Source organism: Hyla sarda, chromosome 11 (assembly GCF_029499605.1).
Source record: "Hyla sarda isolate aHylSar1 chromosome 11, aHylSar1.hap1, whole genome shotgun sequence".
Taxonomy (NCBI): Eukaryota; Metazoa; Chordata; class Amphibia; order Anura; family Hylidae; genus Hyla; species Hyla sarda.
This window is the reverse complement of record NC_079199.1, coordinates 93,121,350-93,137,037: the sequence shown is the minus strand read 5'-3', so window position 1 is coordinate 93,137,037 and position 15,688 is coordinate 93,121,350. Positions and strand designations below refer to the sequence as shown.

Here is a 15,688-nt window from a genome sequence, read left to right as displayed (position 1 = left end):
TTTGTAGGATTATTTGCTTTGTGAGGATTGGGGACTCTTTTACCCTATACCTGCGGATCTTCTAATAAACCTGTACCGTGAGCATCTCTTACATCTTCTGGAGAAAAAAGACACCGAGAAATCTCTACAGGTAGTACCCCGAGAATGTGTTGAATTGACACTATAAATCCCCTGCGGGAGCTTTCAGGCATAGGCCATGTTCAAGTAAAGCAGTCATTTTGCAGTTTTTACTTCTGCAGTGGCAAAATGTTCAATGTCTGATGCAATTTGGAGAATATTGTGATAAATAGTGCAATGTGTGAACACTGCCTTACCTACAATGCCATAATGTTTAATATTGGATTTTATAGGGTATTCACAGCATATCCCATAAAAGTCTGATAGGTGAGGGTCTCACGGTGGGACCTGAATCTATCTTGAAGATGTGCTCCCATATGCCCCTGTACCCTCCAACCTGTTTGTGGCCACTGCAGGTGCTAATGAAGCAGAAAACAGCGAAACCAGCTGTCAGACACGTTTTGTATTAGTTTACATGATAGACGTTGTAGCATCACAAGCTGCTTTGTTTCTCGGAGCTAGTGTGTGTCCAGCTGTTGCAAAACTACAACTTTAAGCATGTGTGTATATATATATATTTTTAAAGTATTTATTTAATTTTGGCATTTTAAGTAACAAACATCACCATTAAGGTGAAACAATGTGAAAAACAAACAGCCTCCACAGGTCCCGGAGACCAACTCCAGCACAGTGACAGGGATTCAAAGTATGCAAAAACATCCGCCAGTAGGACAGAAGGTTGCATCCGAGACCCAACTGGAGGAAGCCCAAGGGAGACAGACACACATACACGTACACAAACACCCAAGCATACAACCTCAGCAACCCCAACCCAGCCCCCTCCTGTAGGACAGCAGGACTCAATAGAAAACTTACTGTGATAATCTAGCCAGTGGGTCAGCCGACATATCCAGTAAAAGCCAGGGGGTCCATACCTTGCCAAATTTTTTAGAGCATTTGGGACTCTCATATAGTGCCTGGTACAACGGGACATATTTGCCAACCAAAGTTAGCCAGCGAGACGGGGAGGGGGGGACCAAACCCAAACACCCCTAGCACCTCCCACTCCCACTGATAGGGCCACGGCACCGATTGAAAGGCCTTATAAATATCTAGACTAACCACCATTCCAGTAGGAAAGCCCTCCTCCACCGCTGCGATGTTAAGCTGCAGATGCTTCATATTAACATCAGTAGCCCTACCCGGCATAAACAGTTTGGTCTGGATGAATGGTAGCGTTAATGACGCCAAGCCAAGTTACTCTAGCCAAGATCTTAATATCAACATTCAAAAGGGAAATAGGTCTATAAGAATCAGGTAACAACTGGTCCTTTCCAGGCTTTGAGAGCTCTACAATAAACACCTCCCACATAGTCTGGAAGAGAATCTGCAAAAGCTGTCGAATGAAACAATTTAAGGAGTATAGGGGCCAGCCGCTCCTCATTCATCCTATACCAATCGCCTATCATCCCATATAAAACCGGAGTCCTCCCACGAGGAAGATCATGTATGGCCTGTTACACCTCTTCAATTGTAACAGGGGAATCTAACGCCTCCGCCTGAGCACGATTAAGCATGGGAAGGGATAGGTCAGGTAAGAAAAACAGACGTTACCCTTGACAGGGTTTAGAAGGGGCCGCATACAAAGCGGAGTAAAAGTCCCTGAAGACAAAGTTAATCAACTGGGGATCATTCACCACAGAACCATCCCAGCCCTTCATACAAGGGATAGAGGCAGCAGGACGACTAGACCTCGCCAAATACGCAAAGAGTTTACCATTCTTTTCCCCAAACTCAAACAGGGCAGCTTCCGTATCTGCCAACCGCAACTTGACCCTATCCCTCTGGACCACCAAAAGAGACCTCTGAGCTTTGTTTGGCCCACGCCCTCTCACTATCAGGAGATGGATCCCTAATGTATGCCACCTCCAAGGCACTCCCTTCCTGCAACAGCCTACCCTCCATCCATAATTTTCCTCTGACCCGCTATAAAGGAACCCCTAACCGTGGCTTTGTATACATCCCATTGAACTTAAGGGGTTAGGGTAAGAAGCATTATGCTCCCAGTACTTGACATGGGCAACCCCCAGAGCCTCCACAACTGCCTCGGCCTTCAGCCAGCTAGGGGGCATGTGCCAAATATGGGAAGGGGGACTAGGACCTAGGTGGAGAACTACCAGTACGGCAGAGTGGTTTGAGATCCCCCTAGTGGTGTAGGAAACATCACTTACCATCCGGAGGAGGTCCTCAGACGCCAGAGCGAGATCAATTCCAGAGAACAACCTATGGGCCGCAGAGTAAAAAGAAACGGAGGACGCACTCGGGTACTTCCACCTCCAGAGATTGGTCAGACTCAACGCCAAGCGCCAGGTATTAAATGAGGAGGAGCCAGGGTCAGCAACAGTGTTGCGGTCAAGCATAGGATCAGGAACTACATTGAAATCGCCTATAAAAAGGACCGGATCAGAGGGAAAAGATAAGTTTTTTAGTAATTAGCTCCAGCACAAAGGCCAGAAAAGGATGGGGCACATAAACAGAGACAAAAACGGATGAGAAAGAACTCTGAGAACGATTTAATATCACAAATCTCCCAAAGTTGTCATATGCTGCTTGGGAAACCGCCAATGGCAGGGACTTTGTGATTCACACGGAGACACCCCTAGCATAATTAGGGTATGTTCACACTACATAATTCCAGCGGAATTATGTGCCGTGAACATAAACATCAGTGTGAATGGGTCTTCCGCAAGACCCGTTCACTCTGCGGAATTTCAGCGGCGAACAATTCCGCCGCTGAAATTGTTCCGCGCAAAGAAAGAACATGTTCATTCTTTTGGCGGAAGTCCGCAAACACTGCATAGCCGTCATTGGTGACAGCACAGTGCCGCGCGGTCCCACCGCCGAAGTATTGCGGCGGGGGTGGCCGCCAGAATGGAATCTCCGCTCGCGGAATTCTGCGAGCGGAGATTCCGTTCATAATCCGTAGTCTGAACATACCCTAAGAGTAGGAGGCATGGTAACCCTTCGCTATCCAAGCCCTTTTCAGGGCAAGAACTTTCTGACCCGTTTTGAGTCTCCTTTGACAAATAATGTAAGGAGACTGGCGTTTCACAAATTCTAGACATAAGGCCCTTTTTAAGGCCCCGAACATTCCAACTAACAACCTTCAGAGTCCCTATCATGAAAAATAACACTATAGAGGAACAGGAAAAACCAAAGGAGGACAAGGAAGGGCAGAGCACCGGGACCACACACAACCAACAGAAAGACTAACAGCACAGAAACAAAACATGTAGACAAAGGCAACAAAGCATAACCAAAACATTCCCCAAAAAACCCTGTCTAACACACCCTAAGTACAACTACTACGGAGCGTCAAAAGAACGCCAAGTGAGTCTAAATTATTACTAAACCCCCCCCCCCCCTTCCACCATAAACTAAATCGGCAAGCGTGTGTATGTATGTATGTATGTGTGTGTGTGTGTGTGTGTGTGTGTGTGTGTGTGTATATATGTGTGTGTGTGTGTATATATATATATATATATATATATATATATATATATATATATATATATATATATATATATATATATAATATTAATATAGATAATATCTCCATTTGTAGAATGGTGGAATTGGTTCGGGTAAGTGTATTTGCTTTCATTAGAGTCATGTTACTTATCAGACTAGATTGTCATTCTGATAAAAAAAAAAAAGACGGAGGATGACACAGAGAGAGGGGGTGTGGGAATAGCTAAGGTACCGTAAGTATATTTAATAGTTGTTAATACTTAAAAGGCAGTGTTTCTCAAACAGTGCACCTCCAGCTGTTGCAAAACTATAACTCCAAGCATTTTAACTGTTGCTGAGCAATAAGAAAAATACAGTAAGTTTTTTCATGATCTTGTGGGGGGCACAAGGTGTAGCCCTGATGCAGTGGACACCAAACTGTGGCCCTCCAGCTGTTGCAAAACTACAAAGCCCAGCATGCCCGGACAGACCTAAATACTTTTAGGTCTCCAGAAATTCATAATAATATGACCATAAGAAACAGGATATTATATGTTATGCTTTTCTATTTTTACTTGCTTTTAATAGCTACTAAAGAGAGTTGAGGATCAGGATCTGCGCCTGGCAATCACGGAGCAAGCACTTTTTCAGAATCCTGGCATATTTGCTAGCCATTTTCTATCTGAGTATTTGCTGGCACATTTTTTAAACGGTCTTCTGGAGATGCGTTGCAATGAAATAAGGAATATATTCCTGGGATCAAAGGTAAAGTGAGGAGTGAATATCATAGATGTTGTCTTTATGTCCATAATTCTGTGTTGATTCATTTCAAAGTATACCTGTTTACTGGTTGGATCTGTGTTCTAAAGTCCCCAAAAAAACAAAAAATTTCTTAAAGCATTAATGTCAGAGGAAATAACCAAACATAGAAGACAAAGAGACAAGAACAAAGAAGAGAGTAGAAGGAAAGGGGACAAAAAGAGAAGGAGAATGGCACCAGTGCTCATTTTAGTAGATGGGCTCCATCATAGTCTATGCAACAATGACATAAATTTGGCGCCCAGCCAGGAAGTGAAGTGTGCCGCACACTTGACCCAGCTATATCTAGAGTTCATCAGCCCTGGGACCCGACTGTTCAAAGCTATTGACATGTCTGCATGGAATATCAAAAATGATTTTTTTATTTTAATTTTTTTGTATGACGTTAAGACTTTAGTTTTAGGCTCTGTTCATATCATGTTAAAGGGGTACTCCGCCCCTAGACATCTTATACCCTATCCAAAGGATAGGGGATATGATGTCTGATCGTGGAGGTCCCGCCCCTGGCGACCCTTGCGAACTCTGCTGTGGCACCCCAGACATCTGGTGCACAGAGCGAACTTCGCTCCGTGCTGGATGACTGGCTATATGGGGCGAAGGCTAGTGTTGTCACTGTCACGCCCCCCTCAATGCAAGTCCATAGACTTGCATTGTGGGGGCGTGGCCATGACATCATGAGCGGGGGCGTGGCCGCGATGTCACAAGCCTCTGACGCTGCACCCGACGCTCTAAACGAACACCGGGTGCACCCGCCACTGGGAACCCCTGCGATCGGACATTTTATCCCCTATTCTTTGGATAGGGGATAAGATGCCTAGGGGCGAAGTACCCCTTTATTATATAGAATCCATAGGAGTTGGGATGTCTTTGCATAGTCTTGTTTCATTGTTACAGGTACTACTGGCACTTCCAGAGTCTGCTCATTCCAACTATGAACATCTTATCTCCAGCCCGCTGCTGATGCTCGAGCAGCTTTTGATGAACATGAAGATAGAGTGGGTCTCTGTTGCGGTACAGACATTGCAGCAGCTTCTCATTCAGCCGGATTTCACCTTTTCTATTGAAGACGTGGACAATATGCTATGCACCTATGCTGGGAAAGCCTTGGACATCCCATTCTCTTTGAGAGAGAAAAGAACAGGTTAGTGTCTTTCACAACACAAGCAAAAATAGGAATGGAGACTCTAGGAGTTAAAGGGGGTACTCCGCCCCTAGACATCTTATCCCCTATCCAAAGTATAGGGGATAAAAGGTCTGATCGCGGGGGTCCTGCTGCTGGGGACCCCCCGCAATCTCTCCTGCAGCACCCGCTTGTCATCAGCTGAGGGGGCGGGTCATGATAATCTTGCCCCTGTATCGTGAGTCATCAGCAGGGAACAAGCCTGTGCTGCAGGGACCCCCGCAATCAGACGACATATCCCTTATCCTTTGGATAAGATGTCTAGGGGCGGAGTAGCCCTTTAAAGCTTTCTCATAATATAATGGAGGCCTATTGAAATTCGGTAAAGTCTCACTACTGGGGCAGCAGGGCACTTTTTCATAGAAAAGTTCATCTGTGACTTCTTCAGTGCCAAGTTGTGAACTTTGCAATCCAATTTGTTTAATTAAACAAAAAAAAATCCTGCAGGGAATTAGTAGTATTTTCAAATGTATTGTCACACTGTTTTCATGCTGTTTTGCTATGTACTGTAGCATGTGGCCACAGAAGAGTTACTGTCGCCATTGCCCTTGCCCACCCACTATTGATTTTGACTTTTCTTGATCACTTCAATTGGGGGAAAACAGGAACCATGAGTATGTGCTGCTTGCCACTACGAGGCTGACACTAGGCAAAAAACAAATAGGAAGTTGGCTCCTCCTTACTGACTCTGAGCTAATCAGTTTTAGCTTATAGTCTGCAGGAGGCAGACACAGGTCTGGAGCTCTCCAGACCTGGTCTTCTAACTTTTTGTTTTTTTTCCTAGTTTGTTTAGTTAGGTTTTCTTTCCTTTATTATTTTCTCTACGTGGGCTGACAGGAGCATGGCTCTGCCTGATCCCCCGTCTGCGAGCTAGGGGCACTGTGCATAGAGTATGGGCCGTTAACACCTCGCCAACGGCCACCGCTTGGTGGTGTACCCTGGGTCCGAGTCCCCTGCTTGTCTCTGGTCGCCTGCTATGGTAGCCTGGCATGACGCAGGTGGCGTTCAGCTGGCCCGAAGACTCCTTGGGTGAGTGTGTTGCTTTCTGTGCAGGGACCACGGCTGACTTCAGCTGACGGCGCCAGCTGTCTCCTCTATCTGCGCTGGCGGCCGACATCTGTGGCACCGGTGGTAGCTCTCACCTCCTGGACAATGCGCTCGCGGCCGTCAACTATTACAGTGTCCGGAGGAGAATTGGCCGGCGGCTTCGAAATTTGGCCCACGGCCTTGGCCTGCTCCTCCGTTCAGCTCTGCCCACTTTTCGGCAGAGCTCCCGCCCACATTTTGGCAGAGCTCCCTCCCCACCTCCCGTTCTCCCGACTCAGAGGAGGTGTCACGTATGTTGGACATAGTGTAAAGTCTGGTGTCGGCTGTCAGGGACACCTTCCACCTAAAGGACCCACGAACTTCAGACGTAGCGCCAGAAGTGTCCTTCTGCCGTGCTCGTCGTTCCCCGAAGGTCTTCAGTTCCCATGCGGAATTTGACGAGCTGTTGGAAGTGGTGTGGAAGCACCCGTAAAAAAAAAAACACTTCCAAGAGGCCAAGAAACTTTGGGCTTTCTTTCCCTTTCCACAGGACCTGGTCGCCAAATGGACCTCTGCACCTATGGTGGATCCACCTGAGTCGCGATTGTCTAAATCTACTAACCCTGCTGCTGGCGGACGCGGCCTCTTTCAAGGATCCCTCCGACAAGCGCAAAGAAAATTTGGCCAACTTTGCATATGAAGCGGCCGGTTCAGCTTTGTTGCTGGCTTTCGCCTCTACCTGGGTGTCCAAAGTGCTCTTGGTTTGGGCTTCTCAACTACGCCAAGGTATTCTTATTGGCTTCTCTCCAGGCGACCTGGCTGCTTTGTCGCAGTAACTCTATAATGCTGGTGAATACCTCTGCTCTGCTTCCCTGGAATCAGCCCGCTGTGCGGCCTCTGCCTCAGGAAACCTTGTTGCTCTCCGGTGCAAGATGTGGAATGCCACCGCCGATTATTTCTGAGGCTACCGGGGGTAAAAGTTCTCTCTTGCCCCAAAATCGTTTGCGCTGCATGGATGCGCGTAGGAAGTCTCTTTCCTCTTCGGCCCTTTCGGTTTCCTGCTGGGTCATTCAGACAAGCTGACGGCCTCCCAGGACAGGAGAGGCCCTTCCTTTAAGGCTCTTCCCTCCTGGAAATTGGGGACCCTTCGAACCTCCTTCCTGCCAAGTCCGGTGCCTGCAAGCCTCCCACTGCCTGATGGGGCGCCCCATCCAAGGCTTCCTCTTGGGTGGGCGGTCGCCTATCCCTCTTTTGGGAAACTTGGTTCAGGAGGTCGTTTCATAATGCTATAGGATAGAATTTGGGTCTATTCCCCTGATTGTTTTTTCCGGTCCCAACCCCCTCAGTCTCCCGCCCTTGTTGCGGCCTTTCAGGTTGCCCTTCACATCCTTCTGTCCCAGGGAGTGATTATAACGGTTCCTCCTCGGCTTCAGCTTTACAAGCTTGCAAGGCGGCTACTTGGTTGTCCTTGCACACCTTCTCTAAGTTCTATCGTGTTCATACCTTTTGCGTCTGCTGATGTGGGTCTTGGCCGCAAGGTTTTACAGGCGGTGGTTCGTTCGTCCACCTAAGTTCGTTCTGGCTGGGATCTCTGTGCCTTTTTTTGTCTGGGTTTTGTTCGGACTGTTTTGTCTTTGTCGGTTCTCTTACTGCTTTGGGACTAAACTGATTAGCTCAGAGTCGGTGGGCAGGTATATCCTGCCAGGAGAAGCCAACCTCCTTTTTGTTTTTTGTCTAGTGTCAGCCTCCTAATGGCAAGCAGCATATACCCATGGTTCCTGTGTCCCCCCAGTAGAAGCTCAGAGAAAGAGATTTGACAGTAACTATAAAAAATCTACTTTTTACCACCAAAAAAGCAGTGTAAAACCAAAAATAAATTCCTCCCTTTCTATGTGCAGCAAATCTGGATACTAGAGATTATTGAAACACCCAAAATGCAGAGATTCTTTTGGTTGCCTGTGTTTCTTTGTGTTAACAATTTATAGACTCGATCAGGTTGCATTTGCAGTGATGCATTACATTTTCTTTGTCTAGACTCTGTCAGCCGAGTTCCAGAAAGCATCAGTCAGGCATCAGATACAGAAGGTTCTCCATCCTCTTCTGGAGAACAAAACTCTGTTTTTGGAGGTAGGTATGGATTTTTAAGTTTTTCTTTTTTCCCTTTAAGTTCAGTTATTGTAAATGTTTTTATTACATGTTGTCTATTATTTTTTTTTTTTTAAAACAACTTCAAGCACCTTTTGCTTCACAAGAAAATATTACACAGGCCAAGTATCTGACAACTGTTTTCTATCGTCTTGCATGGTCCAGATCGATCTCGGTTGCAGACACCTGAGAAAGGACACAGGAGGAACAAGTCTTCTCCAGAATTTGTACCGCCTGACAAACCTCCAGCTAAAGCACATTGGATTCCAGATGAAACTGAAACCACCTGCATGGTCTGTAAGAATGAGAAGTTCACCATGGTGAGTATGGGAAATTTGCTAACTTCACACCAGAAAGCATCATTCTGCTTCACTGTGCACATGGTGGAATTTCTGTGGCATTTCTGGATTTTGCCAACTGCAAAAAGAATACACCTGTCTATTCTTTATGCGGATTTTGCTGCATTGCTGCCTATGAGACGGCACATTTCCAAGCAGTCCTAGTGTCCACCAAAACTTTCAAATGTGTGGAATGTCTGCCCGGCGTGGAACCGCCATAACTTACAAAAATACTGTGAGATGCATTTTTTGTCATACTGCTCAGCACTAGTTCAAACCTATAGATATCAGCTCCCTTTAGGTAGTAGACACCTCCTAGATAGTTGCATCCTGCAGATTGTACAGCGGAGCCATCTTATCTGCAGTGCCACTGCTACAGCATTAAAACCTTGTCTGCAGCTTAGCACCGCTAACCACTACTAAGACTGTGCCCTGGCAGAGTGTCGGGATGGTAGCCTTAGTGAGAGCTGCACAGGAAATGTCATAATGCTGTAACTGAGTTGTGATATTGTTGCGGGGCCTCGGCCAAGCCGCTCCTGCTTTACTTGGGGCGGCGCAGCACGTCAGTGAATGAAATGAGTGGCTTTCCTTAGCCGCTGCCTCTTGTCACTGCTTTTCCCTGCCCACCTGCGTCCTTTCAAAGTGGATGTGCTCTAAACCCTGCTGGTCCTACAGGAATGGTGGGAAAAAAGTGTGGGAGGCCAATTCACACATTTTCCTGCAGCTCATAAGACCTGCAATATTTCTACAAAAAAAAAGCTGACAAAAACCTAGGTGCCAGGGCAAAATTCTCAGTCGTCATGGCTGAGCTGTGCATTAAGTTAAAAGGGTACTCCACCCCTAGACATCTTATCCCCTATCCAAATGATAGGGGATAAGATGTCTGATCATGCGGGGTCCTGCTGCTGGGAACCCCCGCAAGCTCTCCTGCAGCACCCCATAGACTTGCAATGAGGGGGCAGGGCTGTGACTTCATGGCCACACCCCTTATGTCACACCACGCCCCTTCAATACCTGCCCTTACATCCATACTACCTGTATGGAAAAAAAGTTTTTTTGACACTCTCACTTCCTTCACTGATTTGAATATGGGGGTGAGTGTCCCCACCTACTGTGCCCAAATCAGAAAAATGTAATGTGGCAGTGAGGCTGTAAGGCAGTGTTTCCCAACCAGGGTGCCTCCAGGTGTTGCAAAACTACAACTCCCAGAATGCCTGGACAGCCAAAGGCTGGAGCCACCCTGGTTGGGAAACACTTAAGGACTGTAGGATTTTTTTGCACAGAGATTTGTGAACCCCTATTGTAACACCTTGACTGTTAAAAGCCAGGTACCTGTTCAGTTTATTTGGTGACTGTAGCACATGAGGATTGTTACAATGTTTGCCCATGTTTTGCCTCCCCTGTAGTTCAACCGTAGACATCATTGCAGACGATGTGGAAGACTGGTCTGCAGCTCCTGCTCTATGAAGAAGATGGTGGTAGAAGACTGCCGGGAAAACCCAGCGCGTGTGTGTGATCAGTGTTATAACTATTTTAATGCAGAGTAAGTATTTAATGAGGCCCAGACCATATGGACTCCAGAAAAAGCTGAGAAGAGTCGAACGGGCTCAGACCAATCTGTCTTATGAATAACCGTCTAATTGGGCATTCTTATGTTCAGTAGATCATGTTCCCTGTACAATGACACTGTTTTCAAGATGAATTGTAGGGACATCATAAGCGAAAGCTTAAATGGGCACTGTCAGACACAAAAACTTGTGATATGTTGTAAAGCATGTATGACCAATAGGTTTTGCAATTGCTTTCATTATAAAATTTTCAATATTTCATACAGAAAAAGCAAGTAAAAAAACTGCCCCCCTGCCTGCTTGGACACATACTAGTCCTGCTGTGTCCATGCATCATCACCTATGTCATGGACACTTCCTTGATTGACAGCTGTGAGTGTAGGGCTCATCTTGAGGAAAAATCCTCCCACTGTCATCTTGTGTCTCGCTACTGTCAGTGAGGACAAGCTGGGAGTTGTAGTTTTGCTAATGCTAGGGGAGATGTGAGCAGACAGCATACTGAGGGAGGGGGCGGAGACCTGCACAGTGAGGCCACACCTCCTCCCTTTGAGATGAATTCAGACTAGTGAGTTAAATTAAAAGTGTAATAAAAAAATAAAAATAAAGGTGCTAGACACATAAAAATTAGATGTACATGGTCAGGATTAGGTACTGAGTGATATATGAAAAGTTTTTTTGTTGAATCTGACGGGTACACTTTAAGTATTAAGCAAAACAGACATGTCAGGAGAGCCAGCTGCTCCTCTTTAACTCTAATGTAATCTGTAAAGTCTATTTCCAAACTGGAAAATATTAATGTTTATTTTTTTATTTTTTTTTTAATACTTCATTTTAGTGCTTACAAAACAGAAGAGGATTTTGAGCAATTGGAAGGTAATTCTATTCTGCACAGTTAAGGGCAGGTTATCCAGGCATTAAAGGGGTTCTCTGCCCCTACACATCTTATCCCCTATCCAAAGGAAAGGGCAGTGTTTTTTTTTTTTTTTTTTAACCAACCAGTGTTCCTCCGACAGTTGCAAAACTACAACTACAACTTTGCAACAGCTGGAGGCACCCTGGTTGGGAAACACTGGCATAGGGGGATAAGATGTCAGCGGGACCCGCGATCTTCCTGCTGCACCCGGTGTTCATTTAGACCATTGGGTGCAGCTCCGAGACTCATGACATCGCAGTCACGCCCCCTTAATGCAAGTTTATGTATAGAAGCGTGACGGCTGTCTCACCCCCTCCCATACACTTGCATTGAGGGGGCATGGCGTGTCGTCACGAGCTTCCGCCCTGCATCGCCAGTCATCTGGCACGGAGCAAAGTCCGCTCCGTGCACCAGATGTCTGAGGTGCTGCAGCCGATATTGCAGGGGTCTCCAGAGGTGGGACCCTGGCGATCAGACATCTTATCCCCTATCCTTTGGATAGGGGATAAGAAGTCTAGGGGCGGAGTAGCCCTTTAAGTTATATTCCGTTTCATCTATGCTTGTAACCTTGTTGGAGAAAGCAACAGTTGTGTATAGACGATATACTTTTAAATGACCCCTTTATTACAGACGCTCATCTAGTGGTACGTTAGACCTCAGAAATGCAACAGTTTTTCATATATTCCATTGGGTGTTGAAATTGTTCAGAAGCTACTTGAATTTGTTGCACGTTGGATGGAGAGACAGACATGGACCTTCTTTCAGACATAACTGCACTGCAGAAAATACGATGCAGCAGCCTCCCATTGTTTTCAGTGGGATTCTGCTGCACCATTCACACCACAAAAATTCTGGAAATACGGCAGAATGAGCTCGGAAATGCATTGCTCTGAGCAGTCCTCCTACAGATAGAATCTCTGCCCATAATATCTCCAGGTAGAGATTTTGTAGTGTGAATAAGCCCTTAATAGCCTATGCCCATTGTCACCTTTTGTCCCACAATAAAGTTCCTAAGAAACTTTTCCGTAGACACACATATCCTCTTTTTCTGTACTTGTTTGCCATGCCTAACTCTTGTTGTTTACCACAGAAACAACAGGTGGCAACTTGGACCTTTCGGAGGTCCTCCGACTTTCTAAAGCTGCTGAGGTTCAGTGGTGGTTAACGCTCAATGAAGCTGAAAATGAAGTGGAGAGGAATGAGTTTTATTATGAGCAGGTATGTGTGGGTGTTTTACTTCACATATATAATTGGGGTCCAGATTGTGTTGAATATTATGGTGTAAGTCACCTAACATGTTTAATTTTGGAGGCGTCAGCTGACAATATTTTGTGCATTGGGCAAACAGACAGACTCCTCGAGTTTAAAAGGGTACTCTGCCTCTAGACATCTTATCCCCTATCGAAAGGATAGATAAAAAGAACCCCTGAGATCTCTGTGCAGCACCTGGAGTATGTTTAGAATGCTGGATGCGGGCGGGTAAAGTGGTCATGACGTCTAGCCTAGCCCCCTCAATGCGAGTCTATGGGAAGGGGTGTGGCGGTAGCCACGCAGCCTCCCAAAGACTTTCATTAAGTGGTGTGGCTGTGATGTCACAAGGGGCGAGGTCGTGGAGTCATGACCCCTGCCACCCGCTCAAAGCGTTCTGAACAAAATGTTGTGAACGCTGGGGCAGCGGAGTGCCCATTTAAATGCAACAGGGGTTGAGCGGTATTCAATGTCTATGAGGCTGTATGAATGTAATTGTAATGTAACTGTTTACCACGTGACGTGTGGTGAAATGTCTGCATCACTTCTTTATACTCTGCAGGCCCCGAGTGCATCATTGTGCTCAGCTATCCTTAATCTGCACTCCAAGAGGGACGAGTGTGGCTACCAGCTGATCGAGCGCTGCTGCCTCCTGTCTAAGGGGCTGACAAACCCTGAGATGGACAGTCGACTTCTGCTGGATATTATGAAAACATTGCTGTTCAGTGCCAAAATGATTTTTGTCAAAGCAGCTAGGAGCCATGACCTTGCCCTGTGCGACAGGTAAGTAGTTCAGTCCTGAGCACGAATGTCCATTAAAGGGGTACTCCAGTGGAAAACAAGATATATATATAGATATACACATTGAATGAACAGTGGCACACAAAGTGTCAGCAAAAAAAGGTGAATTATTCAAAAGAACGTGTTGGGCAACGTTTCAGCTGGCTCACCCAGCCATTTTCTCTCTGAAGTGAGAAAGCGCCATGCGCATTTGAGGCCTAAATTAGAGATTTGCATAGGGGTATTCTACGCCAGTGATTCCCAAACAGGGTGTCTCCATCTGTTGCAAAACTCCCAGCATGCCTGGACAGTCAACGGCTGTCCAACAATACTGGGAGTTGTTGTTTTGCAACATCTGGAGGCTCCGTTTTGGAAACAGTGGCGTACCAGACGTTTTTCATTTTTATTGGGGAGGGGGGCTGTGTAGGGGTATGTGTATATGTAGTGTTTTTTACTTTTTATTTTATGTTAGTGTAGTGTTTTTAGGGTACAGTCACACGGGCGGGGGATCACAGAGAGTTTCCTGCTGGAGTTTGAGCTACCGCGCAAAATTTGCTGCAACTCAAACTTGCAGGATACTGTAACTGTAACCCCTGCCCATGTGAATGTACCCTGTACATTCAAGGGGGGGGGGCAAACCTCCAGCTGTTGCAAAACTACAACTTCCAGCATGCCCTTTGGCTGTCCGTGCATGCTGGGGGTTGTAGTGATGCAAAAGCTGGAGCCCCACTGGTTGCAAAACACTGAGAGTTTACTTAACTCAGTGTTTTGCAACCAGTGAGCCTCCAGCTGTTGCAAAACTACAACTCCCAGCATGCCCAGACAGCCGAAGGGCATATTGGGAGTAGTAGTTATGCAACAGCTGGAGGAGAACAGTTTGCGCACCACTGTGTAGTGGTGTCCAGACTGTAGTTCTCCAGATGTTGCAAAACTGCAACTACAAGCGTGCCCAGGCATGCTGGAAGTAGTAGTTCGGCAACATCTTTAGATCCGGATGTTGCCGAACTACAACTCCCAGCATGTCTGAGCAGGCTTGGAGTTGTAGTTTTGCAACATCTGGAGGACTACAGTTTGGTAACCACTGTATTAGTGGTCTGCAATCTGTGCCCTTCCAGATGTTGTATAACTACAACTCCCAGCAAGCCAAGACTGTCCAGACAAGCTGGGAGTTGTAGTTCTGCAATATCTGAAGGGCCAGATGTTACAGAACTACAATTCCCAGCATGCCTGGACAGTCTTGGCAAGCTGGGAGTTGTAGTTTTGCAACATCTGGAAGGGCACAGTGGTCCCAAAACTGTGGACTTCCAGATGTTGCAAATCTGCAACTCCCAGCATGCTCAGATGCCAAGGGCTGTCTGGGCATTCTGGGAGTTGTAGTATACAGGATCCCAATACAGCAATGTATGTCGCTTTACGGCGACGTGCATTGCTGTAAAGAGGAACTCGCCTGTCGCCGGCGCCGCCGTCTTCATCGCCGGGAGCCGGGTCTTCAGGGACGAGGTAAGTACTGGGGCGGTCCCCCGCCGCGTCCTCCGGTCTTCCTCCCGCACTCTCCGGGCTTCCAGGGTCCTGCAGGATTTCAGCAGGGATCCGCTTTCGATCTCAGCCGGGTGCACGGCAGACACCGGAAAAACACCATTATGTCCGGGGACGTCCTTGGTCCTTAAAGCCCAGGGGTTAAGGGGTTAAAGGGGTACTCCGGTGGGAAAAAAATGTCTTTTTTTTTTTTTTTTTTTTTTTTTTTTTTAAATCAACTGATGCCAGAAAGTTAAACAGATTTGTAAATTACTTCTATTAAAAAAAAAAAATCCTAACCCTTCCACTACAGAGGAAATTCTTTTCTTTTTGGATTTCTTTTCTGTCAGACCACAGTGCTCTCTGCTGACACCTCTGTCCATGTCAGGAACTGTTAAGAGCAGGAGAAAATCCCCATAGCAAACATATGCTGCTCTGGACAGTTCCTAAAATGGACAGAGGTGTCAGCAGAGAGCACTGTGGTAGTGACAGAAAAGAAATCCCAAAAGAAAGTAATTTCCTCTGTAGTATACAGCTGCTAATAGGTACTGGAAGGATTAAGAATTTTTAAATAGAAGTAATGTACAAA

The 15,688-nt window shown here is 46.4% G+C and overlaps 1 protein-coding gene across 1 annotated transcript in view; it reads left to right on the top strand.

Moving 5' to 3' along the window:
* The window catches only part of ZFYVE26 (zinc finger FYVE-type containing 26), a 106,690-nt gene that overhangs the window by 54,392 nt on the left and 36,610 nt on the right, over nt 1-15,688 (top strand). Inside the window, exons 23-31 of the mRNA XM_056547099.1 lie at nt 8-130; nt 4,156-4,332; nt 5,281-5,527; nt 8,627-8,719; nt 8,903-9,057; nt 10,482-10,618; nt 11,479-11,516; nt 12,647-12,774; nt 13,367-13,587. Coding sequence (XP_056403074.1) covers nt 8-130; nt 4,156-4,332; nt 5,281-5,527; nt 8,627-8,719; nt 8,903-9,057; nt 10,482-10,618; nt 11,479-11,516; nt 12,647-12,774; nt 13,367-13,587 — 1,319 coding nt within the window. The remainder of the gene's footprint in view (nt 1-7; nt 131-4,155; nt 4,333-5,280; nt 5,528-8,626; nt 8,720-8,902; nt 9,058-10,481; nt 10,619-11,478; nt 11,517-12,646; nt 12,775-13,366; nt 13,588-15,688) is intronic.